Below are 22296 nucleotides of genomic sequence, written 5' to 3' on the forward strand. Positions count from 1 at the left end.
GCCCTAGTTTGGCCCTGAGCATGTCAAATTCAGCAAGATCACACTGAAAAAATAAGGTTGTACACACCTTGGGTCATCCGCAAAAGGGCATGATGCCTTAAATTTTATACCTTAGGCGACCTACTTCAACAGCCGTCTACCACCCATATGGCCTGCCTCTCCGCTTACCATGATATACTTGGAAGAAGGCTTTGCAGAAAATAGCGCTGGACTCAACAATTAATTTAAAAAACAACGTCAAGCCCCTTATTGTACAGTTAATTCTAAGGAAAAGTATTAATAAATCAATTTAAGAAAATATTAGTTTCTTAAATGTTACATGGTATACATGCGAAAATTATATTATCGTATATTCCAGTAAGCTGGAATCTGGAAGATTCACTCCAGATACTTTTTGTATCTTTCAGGTAATTACAAATGCATCAAATGGTTACTTTTATATCTCAGAAGTATTCTAAAAGGAACTTGTTTTAAACTGACAATATTTAAACAAGTATTGAGTCAGGGCAATAACCGAGATGCTACCTAGCTAAACATTCTCACTCCATTCACTGGTAAAACATTTCTTCCGGTAAAATGGTGAGTTTAAAAATAAAACGATGTGTCGTCATGCATAACTTAATCTCTGCGGCTAATTCAAAAGGTTTTGCCAATGTTCTACCTTTCTCAAATGTATTCATTATTTATTTATATTTGTTGCTGTTTCTTTTGGTGTGAACGCGGATGCTAAAATGGACGGTATTAAATTTGCCATTTACGATAGCTATGCCTTAATTGGATACGGTTATAGTTTTAAGAACAAGTTCGGTAATTCTTAAGTAATTTCTCTGTAGAACCTAAATTCCAATGAGGTAGAGGCGAAAACTAGCATGAAGAACCGGTCCCCCGTTCCCGTGTTCCCTAACTCGGAAAGTTGAAGAGCCTGTCCAGTTGGATAGTTTTGCATAATCACTTCATAAGCGCACTATTTTGCATACAAGACTAGTTGAATTATGTGCCCGTTAAGAACCCAGCTATTGTTCTAAGCGCGATCCCGCTACTAGGGCGGTGTATAAAAGGCCAGTTGCGCAGCATCAGGATTCAGTCTTAGCCATTGGCCGATTAGTACACACATCTTCTCTACAGTTCACCATGCGTTTCCTCGTCGTTCTCTGCCTGTTTGGCGCCGCATGCGCCCAGTACAACTATGGACAAGGACTTGACACCGGCTCCGCCACCAACAGCATCCCGAGCGTTGCATACGACGAGCCCAGCTACAGTGGCGCCGAGAGCAGCCCAGGCTCATCCTACGCTCCATCCGGTGGACTGAACAAGGAATTCTATACATTCGAGGCCAATGAGGAGGACTTCAACGATCCTGCTGGCAGCGAAAGAGTTGCCAACAGCGTGAACAGGGGTCTGCGTGTTGTCTTCATCAAGGGACCCGAGAACCGTGGCCTGGAGAACGCAGCTCTGGCCCTGGCCAAGCAGGCTGCCGAGCAGCAGACCGCCATCTATGTCCTGAACAAGCAGACCGACATCGGCGATCTGGCCAACAAATTCAATGCTGCGCGCCAGAATGCCAACGCCAGGCCCGAGGTGCATTTCGTCAAGTACCGCACTCCCGAGGATGCTGCCAACGCCCAGCGCGCCATTCAGTCGCAGTACGATTCTCTGGGTGGTACCAGCCAAAACATCAACGGCGGTGTTGCCCCAGCCATCAACTTTGCATCCCGTGCCCCTGTCAGAGAATCTATTGGAGGAGGTGGAAGCTATGTGGCTCCCAGCGCGCCCAGCAGCTCCTATCTGCCAGCTAACATTCTGCGTCGCCTGCGTTTGCGCTAAAATAATTGTGATTCAAGCTATTTCGCTTATTGTTTTTTTTATGCAATTTATTGACGACCACACAATAAAATCGACCAAATAAAGTAACACCAAAATTACAGCCATTTGTTTTTGCATTTGCTTAACATATTTCTTGCCGCTTTACGCAAAAATATTGCATTTTTATGCTTACGATTTTGATTTTTATCACTTTTCCTTATAACGACATTAATGCAAAGCCGAAGTGCCGAGCCAGGCAACGAGACAAAAGACGAACGCAGCTATTTCAATGCGGAAAAGACATTTAGCGAAGCCGCCGCATTGTGTTTAACGAGAAGCCACGCTGACAGCCTCGAAGTCAGATTTGTATAAATAATAACCGCCGTTGCGGTGTTAGACAGAAACCAAACAAGCTTCAAACTAAGAGAATCTTAGCAGCATAATCCAAGATGCGCGCCTTCATCGTAAGTTTCTGCCAGCCAAGATAAAGGATATATTTATGGACTATTTCTTCCACAAATTAAATAAAGGTTATGTGCCTGGTCGCAGTGGCCTGCGCCGATAAGCTCGGCTACAACTATCAGCCTGTTGGACACTCCGGCTCAGGATTGTCGTTCACTCCTGGCAGCGGAAGTGGAGCAGGACTCAGTGGTGGTTCCCTGGGTGGTATCGAAGGCGGTTCCATTGGAGGTCTAAGCGGTGGTTCCCTGGGAGGACTTGCTGGCGATTTGGATTCCGGTCTTGGCGGTGGCAGCATTGGCGGTGGCAGCATTGGCGGCGGCAGCATTGGCGGCGGCAGCATTGGCGGCGGCAGCATTGGCGGTGGCAGCATTGGTGGTGGCAGCATTGGTGGTGGCAGCATTGGTGGTGGTTCCGGTCTTGGCGGTCTCGGTGGTCTCGGCAGCCTCGGCAACGGTGGCTTATCCGGTGGCTCTCTGAACGCTCCAGTCTCTTACAACGCCCCTGCCCCAGCTGCTGAATTGGAGAAGGAGTTCTTCACCTTCACCGCCAACGAGCAGGACTTCGACGAGCCCCAATCTTTGGACAAGGTTTCCAGCTCTCTGAACAAGGCTCTGCGTGTTGTCTTCATCAAGGGACCTGAGAACCGTGGTCTGGAGAACGCTGCTCTCGCTTTGGCCAAGCAGGCTGCCCAGCAGGAGACCGCCATCTATGTCCTGAACAAGCAGGCCGATATCGGTGATCTGGCCAACAAACTGAACTCCATTCGCAGCAACACTAACAACAAGCCCGAGGTGCACTTCGTCAAGTACCGCACCCCTGAGGATGCTGCCAACGCTCAGCGCGCCATTCAAGGACAGTACGATCAGTTGGGCGGCTCTTCTCAGTCGCATGATGGTGGTGTTGCTCCCGCCTTGAACTTTGCTTCCCAGGCTCCAGCTCGTCAGGTAAACGCCCAGGCTCCCGAGAATTCGTACCTGCCCACATCTATCTTCCGTCGCTTGTAAAGAGTTCCTACTGTACGACTAGAGCTACGCAAGCTCCAGTGACTGCTTGTTAAATAATTCTATCAACTGTTATGCATAAATGAAAAAAATCTTTTCAAATTTAAAGTTTTTTACGAATATTTTTTTTAAATATTTGTTGTTAGTTGGAAAACATACTTAGTACAGAATATTGGCTATAATTTGTAAGAACAGGAAGAAAACATTATGCTTCAACATAAGGGGAAGTATAAGTTTTCATTGAAAATCGTTATTCGCTACAAAGAACCAACTTGGCTTACGTGCCACCACGACAAAAACCGACAGCTCATGCAACACTATTTGAAAATAAGTGCACATAGATCAGATCAAAAAAGCAAACATAAATTAAGTAATAATGCTTAAATTGGGATTATCCATCTAGGCGATACCCTTACGCTGGCGATGATTTACCTTTACCAGCATTTTAGTTTGCGCTGCAGATTTTATTCTTCCCTGTGCGAATTACAGTCGTTATCGCTTGTTTATTGTTCGATCATTTTATTTTATGGGCACTACTTCTGTTCTTTGCATGCACACTAGAAAACACAAGCAAATTATAGCAAATGGTTGGAAAATATCTGGTAGGTCTTGGCACTTCAAAACTGGCCGTAAGGTTTTTCCATTTTGTATGAGCTCCGCATCCGTACATTGCTGGAATGTCTTTCTAAATCTATATTTGTAAATATGTAAGCTTTACTGATTGGATTGGAAAATAACGTTTGAAAATGATAAAATGGGTTTAATGGCCGATAAATATTTTTAAAAATTGATGCATCAAAGTAGAAAAATGCTAAGCATCTAGACATTGATTATCTCAATAGCGTTTTTTTAACCGATGCTAAAAAACTAATATTAATATAATAAATAATAGTTCTTGGTATAATAAGATGAGACACGACTGTAGCAGACTCCGCAAAACTCGTTCAGCCATCATATTTGTTCACAAATACCATTATTTTTCCAAGTGGACGACCTTTAGACTAGGACATCAGTCGGGAGCCAGTAAAATATGATGACTACAGCTTTAAAACTATGGGAGACTTTCCTGCTCGCCGTGGCTCAAATATTATAACTTTTTGTCAGATGTGGATGTACACAAATATATCTTGCAAATTTAAAATCGGAGTTCATACGGACGGACAGACAGCGAAGCAGACATTGCACAAGCCAGTGTATATTGTAAAACCTTCCGGCTATTTATAATATATTAAATCATATGAGCTTCAATTTTCTTTACAATTGGAGCATTATACTTAATTCTAAATAATATTATTGAAATAAATTGATTGTTGCTGTCTTGCAATTTGACAGATTGATGGTTATCATATGTGCAGCAATACTTATGGGTGGCTTACAACTCATAGTATCTGATGCATAAGGTCTGTCTGTTCAGGAAAGTCTGTCCAAGCATTAGATTATTGCAAAGCAATGTTAGCTGGGCTTATGAATTAAGGCTATGAAAGAATCTTGTTAAACCTACAAAGAAAACTGATTGGAATGGTGATAAGTATTATGAATCTAGTCAAGAAATTAATAATAATAAATTATTATAAATATAATTATTACGTAATATATATTGTTTTTTTAAATGTGAATCGAATATGGCAAAACACAATTTTAAATGTACTCCTAAAGATTTGGCCTGATGTCATACCAATAAATCAATATCATCATGTTTGGTTAAAAGAAAAACCGATGAGCAACTTTTAAATAATATAGATGTCCTACATAAAACAAGCTTGTAGCCTTGCCGAAATATTTGGGAAAAATATTTTTTGTACTCTTAATAGGTAATTATGACCCATCTTTATAGCGTCGATATGCATATAAACTTTTTTCAATGTGCTCGCCACATATTAATTTTATAATTTTATATTAATTCTTGTAAAAATTATTGAATAAAAAACTCGAAAATTTGAATAACCTAAAACAATCGGCCGCAATCGCAGTCGCAGCCCGCTGAAACGCAACAAAAATTCCAAATCGACCATAAAATCGTCAAGCCAAAAGCTTTGTAGGCGGCAAAACACAGTGGCATCAAAGCGATTTCTATGCAAGCGACGCCAAGGCGGCAGTTTTGATATTATCAGCCTCGAAGATGGATTTGTATAAATAATAAAGATTGGCCCAAGCAGAAGACAGAAGCAATTCGTATCTCGAAGTAGAAGAACCAACTAACCGTTTACACTAAAATGCGTGCTTTTATTGTAAGTACAAAGGACCTGCAGCTGGCCACAAAAGGATTACCTCACCCCTCTCTTCTTTTCATACCTAAGGTTATGTGCTTAGTGGCAGTCGCCTGCGCCGATAAGCTGGGCTACAACTACCAGCCCGTTGGACACTCCAACCAAGGGTTATCCTTCGCCCCTGGCAGCGGAAGCATCAGCGGCGGTAGCTCGCTGGGTGGAATTGGTGGCGGTTTGGACTCCGGTCTTAGTGGCGGCAACATTGGTGGCGGTTCCGGTCTCGGCAGCCTCGGCAACGGCGGTCTGTCCGGCGGAAACCTTGATGCTCCAGTCTCTTACAACGCCCCTGCCCCAGCTGCTGAATTGGAGAAGGAGTTCTTCACCTTCACCGCCAACGAACAGGACTTCGATGAGCCCCAATCCCTGGACAAGGTTTCCAGCTCTCTGAACAAGGGTCTGCGTGTTGTCTTCATCAAGGGACCTGAGAACCGTGGTCTGGAGAACGCTGCTCTCGCTTTGGCCAAGCAGGCTGCCCAGCAGGAGACCGCCATCTATGTCCTGAACAAGCAGGCCGATATCGGTGATCTGGCCAACAAACTGAACTCCATTCGCAGCAACACCAACAACAAGCCCGAGGTGCACTTCGTCAAGTACCGCACTCCCGAGGATGCTGCCAATGCTCAGCGCGCCATTCAAGGACAGTACGATCAACTGGGTGGCTCTTCGAAGGCTCTCGATGGTGGTGTTGCCCCCGCCTTGAACTTTGCGTCCCAGGGTCCAGTGCGTCAGGTGACCGCCCAGTCTCCTGACAACTCGTACCTGCCTACTTCGGTCTTCCGTCGCCTGCGTCGTTAAATTGTTTTCTAGCTTAAGTATACAATGACGAAAGTAGTGAACTTTATTGTTACCAATTGTTGACTAATGCCTAATTTCACATATAAACTCGAAATAGTAATTTTATAACGAAACATGAAAAGCGTTTTATAATGGGGTGGAAGGGTTAGCTCCATTTTGACAGAACTATGCATGTCTATAAATTTCAGATTGTCTGATGAATAATCCAAAATTATATGACACCAACTGAGATCACACAATTGTTGGGGTTTGGTGACCTTCTTATTTTCATACAAAAAGCGTATACTTAATATTCGTATTATCGAGTGCATACAGTTCTCAAAATAATTATTGATTGCACCAGCAAAGTGATAATATCCCATTATTAATATATCCAAAAAGTGAGAAGAAATACCATAAGCAGCAAATATTCAAGGCACATATAATATAAATAAAAAACACTTATTAACATAATTGGGTTGATTTTACCCAGCATCGTGATAATATTCCATTCTTACTGTTTCCAAAAAGGGAGAAGATATTCGCACGTATAGTTCTTAGCAGTGACAATTATTTCATATCATACATTAAATATATTTAAAATCATAAGGCCGTTTCCCTGACAGGTTTCGTGACAAGTTAATCTCCTAATAGATCTGAAGGTCGTTCGGTAGTCATAAACTGTTATTTGACCTGATTTTCATTGTTACCTTGCCGTGTGCCATGTACAATTAGAAAGGAATTTCAAGTGCAACACAGACAAATACAATGATGAGCTCTTAAGATTTATGTTTGATCAAAACCTGATTTGCTATAAAAACAAGAAGAAACAAACAAATCTAATCATTAATTTTATTGTGCTGACGATCGCTTTTTTGTTGAAATCATTAACAAATATGCGGTTCTGTATACACGAAATATAACGAAAAAGTCTGTCATTTTGGGTTGCGTTAGCCGAATCTTATGCATAAATTATAAGCCAATTATGGGTGAATCACGATCGCGAATCACCAATCGGAAACAGACGCGACTGCGTCGACATCGGCGGCTCGATTGAAGCTGCACACAACAATGTGTTAAATGTGTTAAGAGCGAAATTATGTTAACAGATTAACAACATTCCAAAAACCCGCCGGCCAATCACCAATCACGAATCACCAGTCGCCAGTCGCCAGTCGCCAGTGCTTGTAGTCGTGGTAGCACTCTTCCGCCAGCAAACGGCGAGCCGATCAAGAAGCAACAAGAAATGGCGCTAGAGAGCGCGACGGTTAAATGCGGCTAGATCAACTGGTCTAATTATAGTCGCTGGCCGCGTTGGCGGTATAAAAGCTAAGTTTATATAGACATGGCTAGCATTCTAAAAGAACAGTAGAGGACGGCAAGATGCGCGTTTTGATTGTATTGTGTTTAGCGGCGGCAGCTAGTGCCGGTCGCTTGGGCTATAACTACAGGCCCGGCAGCACGTCCGTTGCTACCGATGGCATTGGCAGCTCTGGCTCAATTGGCACTGGCACTGGCCTGGGCGGGCCAGTGAGCTACAATGCAGCACCACAAGCCGGCATCCATAAGGAATTCTTCTCCTTCCATGCCAACGAGGCCGATTTTGAGGATCCCGATGCAGCACGCAAAATAGCTGCCGCCGTAAAGAAGAGCGTGCGTGTTATCTTCATCAAGGCGCCCGAGAATCGTGGCTACGAGAATGCCGTCCTCGCCTTGGCCAAGCAAGCTGCCGAGCAGCAGACTGCCATCTATTTGCTTCACAGGCAACCTGACCTGAACGAACTGGCCAACAAGTTCAATGCCGTGCGCCAGAATGCCAACGCTAAGCCCGAGGTGCACTTCGTCAAGTACCGCACTCCAGAGGATGCTGCCAACGCACAGAAGGCTATTCAGAGCCAATATGACTCACTGGGCGGCACAAGCCAAAACATCAACGGTGGCGTGGCCAATGCTCTTAACTTTGCATCCCGGTCAGCTGCGCCCGCCGTCAGCGCTGGACAAATCCAGGAGCCAGAAAGCAACTACTTGCCGTCCTCAATTCTGCGACGCTTGCGCCATAAGTAGGCGTTTAGTTGATTTTGAAATATCGAATTAGTTAAATTAAAATGTTGATCAATTTATAAAATAAAATTAATAGAATTTGAACATGATTCAGAAATAATAACAGCTAAATTCTTAGTATAAACACATTTATATTATTTTGTCCAACTAGTTAAAGTGAAAGTTACAGCATGATATTTTATTTGCCGCTATGTCCACCTCTGTCCCACCATTTTGGATACATATTTTCATTATAAGCTCTCCTTTATCATATGTTTTCATTATTAACTCTTCTTAACTGTAGAGCCCTGAGTTGTTGCCTCTATAATAGCCTTTATACATACTCTTAATTATTTTCAAAATTTGTTGTATTTTTAAAATCTCATATGTACAATTCTTATAGTATTTTGATAAATAGATTCTCGTTTGCTTGGGACATTTTTCTTTTGACACAGTTTCATATATGGGAAGTTGATATTCTTAGTGTAGTTACCTATATTCTATATGTGCACACTAAGGCAAATTGTGCAGCAACAATTGAAACTTGGTGGTAAATTATTGCATGCAAGTTTTTTGATTACACTCGGCTTTGATCTCATGTGCAAAGATATCTATGAATGATTCAGTTTTCTGAAAATGTAGCTCTTCTAAGTAGAGAACGCAGTCAAAGGTTGTGTGAGGAAAAAATTAACAAACTCAAATGTTATATAAAAAACAATTTAAGTCAGGTTCAAGGTATATATATATAAGTATTCAACGATGAATGGAAAACTTGATTGAGGTCAAAATCAATGACTTTTTTAAACATGGTAGAGTCCATGCATTTCTTTAGCTGTTCTTCTGGCAGCAGTTTTGGTTAAAGGATCGGTTGATTGTATAAAAAATTATTGTATTTTCCGTTCAGTTCAATTCAGGTCGCACCCTTGGTTAACATTATGAAATTAGTGAACCATCCTAGATAAAACACATACGTTTGAGGTAACATGTAAAATCGCGAATTTATTAAGCATTATTCAACAATAACTAGGTAATCAGTCAAAGATCGGTGTCAATATCAATCATGTGATCTAAATCTAACTGGAAATTTAGACACGACGGAAGATCGAGGTGGGCAAGTAAGCATTGTCGGGCGACTTAGCGCTGGCCTGACGCACTGGACCCTGGGAAGCAAAGTTCAGGACGGGGGCAACACCACCGTTGTGGGCTTGGCTGGAACCGCCCAGCTGATCGTACTGGGATTGGATGGCACGCTGAGCGTTGGCAGCATCCTCAGGGGTGCGGTACTTGACGAAGTGCACCTCGGGCTTGTTGTTAGTGTTGCTGCGGATGGAGTTCAGTTTGTTAGCCAGATCACCGATATCGGCCTGCTTGTTCAGGACATAGATGGCGGTCTCCTGCTGGGCAGCCTGCTTGGCCAAAGCGAGAGCAGCGTTCTCCAGACCACGGTTCTCGGGTCCCTTGATGAAGATAACACGCAGACCCTTGTTCAGAGAGCTGGAAACCTTGTCCAGGGATTGGGGCTCATCGAAGTCCTGTTCGTTGGCGGTGAAGGTGAAGAACTCCTTCTCCAATTCAGCAGCTGGGGCAGGGGCGTTGTAAGAGACTGGAGCATCAAGGTTTCCGCCGGACAGACCGCCGTTGCCGAGGCTGCCGAGACCGCTGAGACCGGAACCGCCACCAATGCTGCCGCCGCTAAGTCCGGAATCCAAACCGCCACCAATTCCACCCAGCGAGCTACCGCCGCTGATGCTTCCAATGCTACCACCTGCGCTGCCAGGGGCGAACGATAGTCCTTGGTTGGAGTGTCCAACGGGCTGGTAGTTGTAGCCCAGCTTATCGGCGCAGGCGACTGCCACTAAGCACATAACCTGCACACAGAAAAGATGGATGAGGTAATCCTAAATGCGGGTTGCAGTTGGCTCCTGGCTACTTACAATGAATGCACGCATCTTGAATGAAGTTCTTTAACTTTGACTGTTCGGTTGTGTCTGACGTTTGGAGCACCATTGGATCTACTATTTATACGAAACCCTCAAAACTGTGTCACTCGACTGCGCTCAAGTTCATGCAGACATCGAGCCACGGTGGTCGCTGCTGCTGCTGTTGTTGTTGTTGTTATTGTTGTTGTGGCTGATACGGTGTAGTTGTTGTTGTTTCTGCGGCGGCGGCTGCGGCAGCTCGAAGCGAAGCATTTAGCAGTAACTTCTTTTGCTGCTTTTGTCTATTAAATTGATATCGAGCCCTGAAAGACAAGCCAAAGCGTTAAAACAATGCCAGCAATGTCAACATCGCAGCGCATCTCCGATATGTCGGCCCATTCCTGCAAATATTGTTGTTGGCATTATGCAAATGGGTCGCAGCCCTTGCCTAAGAGCCAACCGAAGGCGAGACTAGGGCCAGTCGAAGCAGCAGCAAAGGCTCATCATCAAAACGAGTTTACACTATTTTGTGATATGATCATGGTTTTAATAAAAGAAATTATTTCCTTTATACATATTTGTATGCAAAAAAATGTTGGTTGGATGCCGATCAATGTTGATACCGATTTTGGATTGGCGGCGCATCAAAACAAGTTCGAGGCGACATTTAAAATTCCCAGTTCGGTTAAGTATACATTTTAAGCTTGCCTGGTGCAAAGATTTCTAGTTTGGGAATACCCAATCGATTATAGCGTCTTGTTTTTTATGAATTTCAATCTTTGCTGTATTATTTGGCAAGGGACACCAAAAATTTATCAAGTTACATTTGAAGGAATGTGCGTGTTAGGCGAAACAATGGCCTCAATATCTATAAAATAGTCGTAGTCGCAAATAGATATCAATTTCCAAATCTTTTGACTTTTTTGCGCATCCGTTTAGCTCTCAAAGTTGCTTGTTGTTGGCCGGTTAGACAGTTGGCCAAAATAAGTAGAAGCCATTAACTTAACAAGCGTTGCGACCTTGAGGTTTTTACTGTTCGTCACCTGAAGCTATGCGACGGTAATCAGCTGGCGCCAGGCGACGACCATTTAATCTGATCAGCGATTATCACGTTTTCATCATGCTTTATTGATATCATAAAAATTATTGTTTTTGACTCTCGCAGCCCTGCTATAGATAAATAAATGCCAACAACATATTTGATATTGAATCAATTTGCATAATTAAATCTGTGGAGCATTAAAATTCGAAAGATCCACAACTGAGATAACTGAATAGTTTTGCAAATCGATGGCGCCTCAAAGATGGATATCATGGATAAGTTTAACTATGAGTAATCGCAACTCAGTCTGCTTTGCATAATAACTTCTACTTTGAATAATAACTAAAGCCGAAACAAACTTTGAATTTACTTGAATATTTTTCTAATATAAAACATCTGATAGTTTAAGCCCCTATTAATTGATTCTACAAATTCTCTTGTGAACCTCATCAATTTCCCTTTCCATTCATGCTTTGTTTTTGGCCGAGCTGAATGTGGCGTAGCTTCAGAAGTTGTCAATCAAGATTCGAAGCCTAAGCCACAGCCTCAAACCAAAAATAATTTGTCTTCGTTTTGTTTATGGCTCCACCCAGACCACTAAGCTGTGCGGCCAGCTGCTCTGCTCGGCATTTCGACGTCTCGGCTGCTGGCGGTGCCACCGCCTATCGCTGGTGGCAATGTCATATGCAAACTAAACAAATGTAGGCATATTAAAATAAACAAGCTACAATTTCAAGGTCTGGGACGCCACACGCTCATAAAGATGCACGCAGCAGCAACATAAAAACCAAAACACAAAAACCTCAAGAAAAAACTAAAATAAATTAAAGAAACAGTCAGTCAACAGCAGAGCGCGCCGCACGCACAACAACTATTGATACAAATAAACAAAGTGCGTCCAGGCCCGGGATAGGACTGAGAACATGGTTCTATGTAAACGCCCCACGGGCCAGATGGGTCAATAGTTCTATTTATAACAAACACTTTTCAAATCTCCGAAACAGTGGGAGCACAGCCTAACCTGACTTTATAAGCAAAATATGCATAAATTTCAACAACAAAAAAATAATAATAATAATTTCGTGTCCTTTTTGCTTTATTCATTATTTTGCAGCGTCAACTTGGGCGGAGCTTTTGATTTGTCTGGGTGTTAAATTTTAAAGCTATAAATTAGAGCATTAGTTAATTCTCAAAATGATCAAGTTTATTTTTAAAAAATTGCAAATCTTTGTTTGTCAGTTAGTGCCAGTTAAACGTGTTTGGTTGGTTCTTTCTTCGAATTAGCATAAATGTTTGTGCTGCCAGTTAAGGACTTTTTTCTTAAATATTTCCGCATGCCACAAAGTGTTAAACAATATGGCAATAGACTTAAAGAAATGCAAATTTGTCAAATTTGGCATGCAAATAAATTATGTCAATTATTGCAAGCCGAAAAAAACCCAAAATTAACGAAACGAGAAGTTAAGCTTATAAAAAATCAAATCTTAAAAACTCGTCACCTATAGAAAAAAATATCAAAGCGACTTATTGCCAATTTATTAGACTCTGGTCAATTTATTTATCAATTTGCCATAACGGTCAAAGCTTTTCGTGTAAGCAATCAAATATTGACGACACCAGCTGCTGATTTGTTGACAAATAAACGTAAAATTATTTATCCAATAGATAAGCATAATAAATGAGATTAAGTCATGTACCAGGAACCATTTAATGGTAGTAAATCCAGCATAAAAATGCCACAACAAATTGGGGAATAGGTAAGAAAAAACAGGACATACCCTGTGCACAGATCGATACTCAACTGATGCACCCTGCTGTTGTGAGGCTAAAGCACAAAAAGCGTCAAAAGAGCGCACATAAATTCGCAGCTTATTGTGAGCGTCTCAGCGCCCACAAGTAGGCAATAACTTATTTTATTTTAGCCTGCATGAGGACGCGACTTAGGCTTAGTCACAGCTAAGAACATTTGAGTACATAGTACAGGGTCCACAGCGCATACATACAGGCCCGACTGACACTTGTGCCCTGGTTTTATTTTAATTGCAAGCATGCCTACATATAATGCCCACGCATAATGTCCTCGTCGTCCTGTAGCGACGCGGCTGCTTTTTCAAACTCGTTTGCGAGTAAGGACAGTAGCTAAACAGCACTTTACGAGCGCTGGCAGAAGCAGCACCAACAACAATGACAACAACTACAACAACAACAACAACTACAACAACAACAAGGCTATAATAACAACAACAACAACATTGACAGGCACCGAGCAACTTTTGCATGTGCAAATTGTCGTTTAATTTATTAAGCAGCGAACGCGACGGCTTTTAATATAAAAACATGCATACACTAATTACACACACACAAACACACACACACATACACACACACCCACGCATACTTGTGCGAATGTGCTGTAATTAGAAAATAAAGCACCCACACTCCCTCACATACACACACCTACATGCATATATGTACGCTGTCATAAATATGGCCCACAGTGCGTATGTGTCATGAAAGACCTTTAGAGAGCGAGCGCAGTAAAATAATAAAATAAGAAACAAGATGGCATAACTAATCTGACAGCTGAGCGTCGCCTAAGGTTGCTGCATTTGGCCGTTGGCCTCTGGCCGAAAACGGGTTAACAAACTAAGACAACTTTTGGCTGAGACTATCACCTGGTTTGTTGGCCTTTCCGTGGCGCGCACACCCGCTATGAATTTGATGGCCAGATTGAACTTGAAGTTGTAGCCAAATCTGATTTGCATTTATAATGAATTCGATGCGTTAACCGAACTACGACCCAATGGTCCACACTTTTGCATCATAAGAATATTTATCGAGTGTAGATTTAAGCCAACTTTAAGCTGCGAGAAATATATTTAAATTAACACAACCAGCTTCCATTATATAGTATTACCCACGGATGATCCTTGTATGGACCAAAAATAAATGAAAACGTTTCGTAATTATCACCTAACCCTGTGGTTACCCTTGTAATGGACATAACAACATTTTATACTATCTCAAATGGTACGAAAATTCTTGTTTTTATGTCACTTGCAGTTGAATTAAATTCAGTAAATTAAATGATATAATTTTCAAACACTTACAGTTGAATTTATTGTCAAATTTTCGTAGCTATGGCCCCACATTGGTCTAAAATATTATTGTTGCATTTTATTTACTTGGCTAGAATTATTCTAATTACATACCGAATTCACGCTGTGTCAGCTCAATTACCAACTGCCCCCACTGTGAATTTTCATTGTTTGTCTGTTGACTGTAATATGGATTTTATGCTAGCATCTTGGCAAGTGCTTTGTTTAATGTTTTGGATAGACAACTATACAGTGAGTGAAAGTACACGGTGCGTATGCTTGATGCGGGCTCGCCTGTGACTGGCAAATGGTCGTATTGAGTATTTTTGCTCCATGCTGTTGTTGACTTTGTGGACCGCCCACAGTTGCCGTTTATGCGCCGTACATGACAATGAGTTCAGACTTTATTCCCATCCAGGACATAACGCGCTTTGGCCGCACTCGTCACGTCTTGAGGCTGTGGGCGAGCAGACGGACATGAACCCAAACCCAAAGCCGACTGAGGGGCATATTAAGTGCTGCCATCATGTAGTTATATCAAAAGTGACTTTGGCACGTGTGCCATTTGTCCGTGTGTCCGTTTGTCCGTTTGTCTCTCTGCTTGGCATCAGCATCCCCTGCTAGCCATTTGATGAGCAGCCGATTTTAGGTGAGGCGAAATGGAAAAACTACCAAACGATGTAATAACAATTCCTGTAACGCTCCAAACACTTTTCTAGTTGATGCTGCAATATTGATCTTCGCGCGGTTTAATCAATCAGCAAAACGTTGCACGTGCTTATCTGTGACCAACCGCACGGGTTCTAAGCCTGGATAATTTATGAGCCTGGTCAGTGGCAAATAAATGGAAATCGTGGCTTAACCAGGCTTACTATTCGAAAATTCATAAATTGTTTGCAAAGGTTGTCATATTTTGATGACCCAGGCCGTGAAAGTAGCAAATGCCAAATACTTTTTAGATTTCTTTTTCTTTTTTTTTTGCCATTTTTGGTCTTGTGCGTACGTGAGCAGGTGACAGAGCTGTCAGTAGATGCTGCCCGCACCCCCAACACGATGACAGTTATCTATGCATCCAAAGTGTATTGCGAGAGCAGGCATAGCAGGCATGTATGGTCGGATACTTCTTGCTCTATCAATAAGCTTCGCCCAGGGTCACAGTTGGCTTCAACGTATTTTAGCATGCGTCACGTTTCAAATTTATTACGCAAAATATTCTTCAATTTAGCGCGCCTTCCTTGTCTATGTCCGTGAACACCTCACCGCGACAGCGCTGACATTAGCCAGGCGCCACATGCTGACAACACATTTCAGTTTAAGTGGAGGTCAAATTGACAGAAAGAAGGAAGCTACCGAATGATGACGCGTTAATTGACACAACAACTACTTCCGAATGAAACAAAGCTTCAAATTTGAATGCTTAACTCATATTAAAGGGAAAACTAAATTATATTCACTTAGCCCACACGGTTGAACATATAAAATATTAAAATTATATTCCCTAAAGTCACAATAAAAATTTAACATATTCAGTCAGAAAAGTGTATATTGTTCTCTCTTGAACTTAATTACTTAAATACCACAAGTATATAAGTTGTATGTTGTTTATACACTTAAAAATAAAAATAAAGAAATATTTACCTCATGTAACGATTTATTATTATCAAGCCTTAGTTTCTATAGTTCATAAGTTTTGGTTACGTTCAACTTTAAAACTTTCAAATATTATAAAGCTCCCCGAGAAAGAAATTGCTGTGCAAGTGATCGAGATATTAAGGAACCTGAATAATTCGGCTTGATGTTCGAGCACGAAGTAAAGGATGAAAGTTCCCATTTGCTTCTATTTGTTAAAGTGTACAATGCAGTCTAAATGTTGCTTTTCGCCAAGGTAAAAAGTTTTACAGCCTTTAAGTAGCAGGTTTTGCGGTTTTCAGCCCATTTTTGGCTAATGTAGCAAGCACAAAACCCCATGCTCTACCATTGTGAGATTGTTTGGAAAAAAAAACCAGAGCTCGGCCCACCTCAGAAGGTATGTGTGTGTGTGTGTGTATGTTTGTGTGGCTGTATGCGTAGGTGTCGCTTCAGCGAACGCTTATCAATATTGGCACAGTTAGAGGACGCGATTTTTTTGGGGACTGCCTGAAAGGCAAATAAGAAATTCCAAAGTAATCAAAAACTCATTGTGTTGCTCTCTCTCTCTCTCTCTCTATTGCTATCTCGTTCTCCCTTGTGCAGGGCGGCGGCTTGGCAACTATATTTTTATGGTCTTGCTTTGGTTATTGCAAATTGCAAAAGCAAAACGCCTTCGCACACATTGCCACTTAACTTGGCATTCAATTGGCGTTAAGCTTTCCCTAAAACACACACACACACACACACACACACACACATACGTGCAAAGACAACAACAACAACGGCAGCATTGAGTACAATAAGCACGCCTAACGCGTTTGCCACGCCTTGGAAAAGTTTTTAAAGAAATTTTCCTTTTGTAGCAAGAAGATTTTTATGTTTATAGTGGGCGCAGCAGCATTGACACTTGTTACAAGTAGCCACAATGCCATTCAGTATTTTGTTTTCAGTTATGTTATGTTTTTTTTTTTTTTTTGTTCATTTTTGTATTTTTTATTTTGTGTATTTTCTCTGGTCGTTGAAGCGCTTTTCTATTTATTTATATGAAAACTTTGGCTGGCAATTTGCAAGTACATAAAAGAAATTTATTTTATGCGACGCTATTTTGTAAAGTAGCCACTTAAACTTAAAGCGTGGCAAACACGCCCACTCCCCGCACTTGACCCGCACCCTATCTCGTTGCCCCCGCATTCTGGCTGTACGTGACGCTGGCAAGTTTAATAAGAAGTTTAAAAATGCGTTGCCTGCTTATGGGCGAACGAGCGAGCGTCGCGTAATGAAACATCCGCTTGTCAGACTGGAAGATAAAGCCTCAAAATTTATTGCTCGCCATGAATGTTGCAGCTGCGATTGCGCTCGTATTTGTGCCATTTGAATTTGATGTAGCTTCAAGTATTTGATAAGTGAAAGCGGCAGATTGACAGACGGTAATGACTTTATTAATGGCAGCTGAGACTTATTGCGACTTACTTGCCGACGACGAGAATGTCTGTCTAAGGAGTTCTCTACACAAAATTCGCACTTCGATTGCTCAGCCTGTTAGTCGTTAGGCACTTTGGGATTGTGCCTTTAAGCGCAAGGTAAATAAAAATTTATTGATCCAAGCAATTAGCGCTAATTGAGTAAATAAACAATATTTCAGCATGCGTTCTGCCACATAAAAATAAAGCTAATGACCGAACAATGACACCAAATTGTCTGCCTCTATAGCCGTTGGTATCTGTGTCTGTAATTTTGTTGCTGCGTCTGCCATTATGCCATTAAAGAAAACACAAGAAGGGAAAACAAAAATAAAGAGCATCATTAAGTTTTGCAACTGTTTCAATTATCTGAAAATTTCAAGAAAGCATTGCGCATACGCCCCATGTACGGATGAAATTTAAGTCTAGCCACAAGAAAAACTCAAGCGTTGCCTTTTTAGAGCGGTGGCTGTCATAAATGCCACTAAATCAGAACTGAAAGTCGGTTGCACTGCTTGGGGCTTCTTCTACTCATCTCGAGTTGCCGCAAACTCCACTTGTCCAGACTCGAGTTGGGGCCACATTGATATATTTTATGTGCGTGCCGGGCCGGGCCGAGCTGGAGCATGACAAACAGGAATGTGCAGACAAATGACAAGTACAAGGGGGCGTACGTTTATGTGCAGACATGGACATGGACAGCAGATTTAGAGACAAACCGGAGACAAACTGGTGAATCGAATCAAAGCATTTCTTAAAATACATACTCTAGGAGACGAGGTAACTCTCTATGTTCTGTTTATAATGCAAGGCAAAACTTTGCGGTTGCTCAATTTAAAAAATACACAAAAATTGCTACAAAATGAATTTTTATGATATGCAAATGTGTGTGCGAAAGTGTATGTGCGTGTGTGTACGCAGTGCGCGGACAGGGTCCAGGACACGCGGTCATATGCAAATTTCCATTAAAATTTCAAGCACTGCTGTTTTTCCAACAGTTTGTATGCATGCGTGTTGTGTGTTTGTGCATAAAAGTCAAAACTTGAGCAATAAAGAATTAAATTCAGTTGAAATTGCAGCTCTGCACTTTTGCAATGCTGTAAATCCCCCACTGAGCCTCAATTCCAGGCGGCAAATGTCAAGCGCGTAGTGCAAGTCGTCAATTTTATATCTCAGGGCCACACTCCGAGCGATTGATTGAGCTCTGCTTCCGCCCCCCCAATCACAACACTCAAAGATGGCTCACCACGTGGGCGTGTTATGCCTAGTCTGTCAGTTGTGTGCGCACCTGGAGGAAAATATTGCGCATAAAATAAAGAATCACTACGCACATAAAATGTGTGTAAGTGCTGCGCACTTTCGTTACATGCAGGCACCTTAAAATGCTTCTCACAAGCACTCAGCACACCGACGATAAGAGCCAGGGGAATAAAACCTACAATGTGACTGTAAAGTGCGGAATATTGCCAAGGCTTTTAATGCGGCAAGCAATTTGACAGTTTGCAGGTCTTAGACTTGAGTACAATTCGAATTTATATTAATGATAATTTAAATAAAGGAAGTGTTGAAAAAATGTGAATCGCAGCATCAGTTTTTGGTTTGAATACTTAAGATAAATCTTGGGTATTTTATTTGCCTATTATTTATCTAAAAATGAATTATAATTAGCTATTTTAAAAAATATTTAACATTAGCATGATTAGCATTATCGTGCTAAGTGATATCTAAAAAATACTTCATTCTTAAAAGTATATAAGGGTATTTATTGTATAGGCGGTATCAACTATTCAAGCTGGTTTTATATACAGAGTATTATTTGTCATCCATGATGTCATGTAAATGACAGCAATTAGGGTAGTTTCCGGCCTTAACACAACCGCATTTCAAAATAAAAGAGAATTTATGAATCACATTATTTTGCACAAGGTGTCAAATGCACACAAGGCCAGCTTTAACTGGCTATTGTAGCATATTTTCCTGACCCGAAGCTGCTAACATTTTTGTTGGTGAATGTGTTTTGTGGGACGTCAAGCGCAGCTGCATGCAATTAAAAATAATTAAAAGCCAGGTGCTGGGCATAGCTATGAAATATCTGGCACGAACTGGCCCAGCCCAAATGCAGGCAGGATACATGCCTTCGAATCGACGGCACATGCGGAATGTAGCCAAGCAATGGCTACGGCCACGCCCACGCCCACGCCCACGCCCACGCCTAAGCCCCTGTAACCGCAGCTACAACAATCTTGAGGTACGGAAAACAAATGAATTTCATTTCCGGCAAATTTGTACCAAAGCAAAAAGATTGCTCGCCGCAAATGCCAGCGACGAAAACTATGAAAATTGCTCAACTTAAGTTCTCTGACAACTTATTTGTTGGGAGCGCGTCGCCGCGCTGTAAAAGCCGCAACTAATTACAACAAAATTGTCATTAGTTTCAACTTGTCGGCCGCACAACGAGCAAAGTTTTTGTTCATGTTTTGCCACTTAGTCTTTCGAAGGGCGGGTATGGGTTCTCGCTGCGGCAGCGTCGCCTCAGCTATTGCCATTTTTTGCGCGTTTCCGTTTCCGCTGCCGATGCCGATGCGCAGCCGTTTGGAACAGTGCCAGCGCAACATGCACTTGACTTTAATGGCAGCGACGGGACCGAAACGAGCAGAGAGGAACGGATACATTTATAGAGTCGTGCAGCCGGTATCCTGCAATTGAATAGCCGCCCCTGTCTGACTGGCAACAGTTGGCATTGACCATATTAGCGTGCCTGTGCCAGTGCCAGTGCCCGTGCCCGTAGCCGCGGAGGCGAAGGTGCAGACGGCAACGGCTAGTTGACAAATGAATTATGTTTCCAAGGAGGTGCAACAAGTTATGAATTCTTTGTTCTCTTGCCATGTGCCACTTGGCCCTCAAACATAATAAATTTTAATCCACTTTTCTGAAATGTGATTACTTAAACACTAAGTACAAGCATCTACAAATTGTGTGCATTATCTATATATATTTAAATAGTTTGGCTGATCCGTGATAAATGCAAAAAATAAATCGGGGGAAGTAGGAAGCTGATATTTTTGCTGTATTAGTTAGGGTTAAGAGAGATTCCACCCTCCTTGTTTTCAAAAATTTATATAACAACTTAATGAATACGTCTTCAGCGATTTAATAATTGCACCCAGACATTGAGAAATTAGCGGAAAATCATTGATTGCATATTTTTATTGTTTACCATCCAATCGATTTGAAGCTTATTTTCGTAGATTATTCATTTGCCTTCCCAACTACTTTAAGCTCCATTTTCCACCCAATAGATGATCTACTACTCAAAAAAACTAAAGTAAAAACTTATCACAAAGATCTAAGATAAAATTAGTTTGAAGCTTATCAGCTGGTAAGCCAAAAAGTTTAATAAAAAGGAATTTCTTTCGGTTGTGCGTTGATTAGTGAGTTATTCCGCAGGACATAAAGACTGTATTACTGTCACAGCTGTCTGAGCATTAATTTTACTAGAAAGCTCCATCAGGCTGTCTGAAGCCAATCACAATTCTTCTCTATTTTTTCTACAAAGAACCATTTGTCCGTCCATTTAATGTCACAACACATTGGAATCATTTACTTACATTTTTGTATTGAATATGTTTGTGTAATTTGCGCCAACTTCATAAATATGCAATGCTGCTAATGGCCTACTCCTGGCCACCACGCAATCTATTAATTACTATTGGGTATAATTGCTTATAGCCAATCTATAACAAACGAAATCGTAAGCATCAAAAATGTCATGTCCACTTTGATCGTTGTGGGCATAATAGGTTCCTGAGTCTTTGTATCGGTCGGTCATTGTCCCCGTTGGAGACCAATCAATCAGCTAAGTAAAAGCTAGCTATGAAGCTCATTAATGCACTCGTTGTTTTTTATAAGTTCACTTTCTTATAAACTGACTAACAAAAAAATTAACTTTTTACATTTGTGAGATGTTTTTTGATGGTTTCAGGGTTGTGCCTTGTCTATACTTCTTTTCGCAGAAACGACAAAGTTAATACACAGAGTAAAATTTCATCAACCATTTTATTTAGGTAATTCTTTGAATAGTGTTTGCAACTTAAAAAATATGTTGCATTTATTTTATTTAATTTTTCTTTTGTCTCGCTCGCTTTAATATTTTAGATGACAGCGCTCACTCGATCAAGATGATTTATTTTGCGAGCAAGAAATGCTGTTTTCCAAGTTTCGCGGCAAGTGAAGTTGCGGACGGAAGCAGTGCGTTTATCTACAAGCAGCCCGCACAGCTCATTGTGACCCATATAAGAGTACTTTAAGAAGCAAGTGGGTTAAGAGTTTGCAACTGGAGGCATCCAAAATCAAACAAAAAGTTTAGATGTTGAAAAATAGGAACAGCGGCTGCTGCTCACACAGCAAAGCATTGTCATTGCCCCGAGTAGGCACCAGTTGCAAAACTTCTTTTATCTTTGCCAAGGCCCGCGTGTGAACTTACGACGCACCGACTACAATCCATCATTACGTGCAACGAACTACGGGGTAATAGCACGCGGCCGGAGCTGGCAAGGAGACATCACCATAGAGCAGCAGCAGCAGCAGAGCTCGATCTGCAGCAACAATATTTTTCAATTTTCTTCAGCAATCGAGCGTTGATAACAAACTAATGCTGGTTGCATTTAAGTTGTTGCTGGAGCTGAAGCTGGAGAAGGCGAGCTGAAAGTGAAAAACGGCAACTTAACTATTCCCGGCCACGACAAAGATGCCATTTGAGCTCATTTATATTGGCTGAATAGCATATTACGTATACGTCATG

The 22296-nt window shown here is 41.6% G+C and overlaps 5 protein-coding genes across 6 annotated transcripts; 4 read left to right on the plus strand and 1 right to left on the minus strand.

The window, feature by feature from the left end:
* Positions 1-1131: 1131 nt before the first annotated feature.
* LOC115764029 lies at positions 1132-1893 on the plus strand. The gene has a single exon (XM_030706860.1). The coding sequence runs from the start codon at positions 1132-1134 to the stop codon at positions 1822-1824; it is 693 nt and encodes a 230-aa protein (XP_030562720.1). The 3' UTR covers positions 1825-1893.
* Positions 1894-2252: 359 nt separating this feature from the next.
* LOC115764028 (keratin, type I cytoskeletal 10-like) lies at positions 2253-3269 on the plus strand. The gene is made up of 3 exons (XM_030706859.1): positions 2253-2267; positions 2334-2436; positions 2494-3269. The coding sequence occupies exons 1-3, from the start codon at positions 2253-2255 to the stop codon at positions 3267-3269; spliced, it is 894 nt and encodes a 297-aa protein (XP_030562719.1).
* A 2210-nt stretch (positions 3270-5479) lies between these two features.
* Positions 5480-6328, plus strand: LOC115764210 (pupal cuticle protein 36-like). Its single transcript, XM_030707100.1, has 2 exons — positions 5480-5494; positions 5564-6328. The coding sequence occupies exons 1-2, from the start codon at positions 5480-5482 to the stop codon at positions 6326-6328; spliced, it is 780 nt and encodes a 259-aa protein (XP_030562960.1).
* Positions 6329-7690: 1362 nt separating this feature from the next.
* LOC115764025 lies at positions 7691-8371 on the plus strand. Its single transcript, XM_030706857.1, has one exon. It carries the CDS (start codon positions 7691-7693, stop codon positions 8369-8371), a length of 681 nt encoding a protein of 226 aa, XP_030562717.1.
* Positions 8372-9262: 891 nt separating this feature from the next.
* On the minus strand, positions 9263-14889 carry LOC115764024 (keratin, type I cytoskeletal 10-like). 2 transcript variants are annotated; one of them, XM_030706855.1, is made up of 4 exons: positions 14521-14889; positions 14419-14464; positions 10282-10589; positions 9263-10215 (listed from the first exon to the last, which is right to left on the minus strand). In XM_030706855.1, exons 3-4 carry the CDS (start codon positions 10294-10296, stop codon positions 9433-9435), a joined length of 798 nt encoding a protein of 265 aa, XP_030562715.1. In that variant the 5' UTR covers positions 10297-10589; positions 14419-14464; positions 14521-14889; the 3' UTR covers positions 9263-9432. The 2 variants fall into 2 exon arrangements, with proteins under 2 accessions (XP_030562715.1, XP_030562716.1); XM_030706856.1 differs by lacking the exons at positions 14419-14464; positions 14521-14889 and having other exon boundaries at positions 10282-10740.
* Positions 14890-22296: the final 7407 nt, after the last annotated feature.

The sequence above is a fragment of the Drosophila novamexicana genome, unplaced genomic scaffold (genome assembly GCF_003285875.2).
Source record: "Drosophila novamexicana strain 15010-1031.04,08,12 unplaced genomic scaffold, DnovRS2.1 tig00000817-arrow-arrow-pilon, whole genome shotgun sequence".
Lineage (NCBI taxonomy): Eukaryota > Metazoa > Arthropoda > Insecta > Diptera > Drosophilidae > Drosophila > Drosophila novamexicana.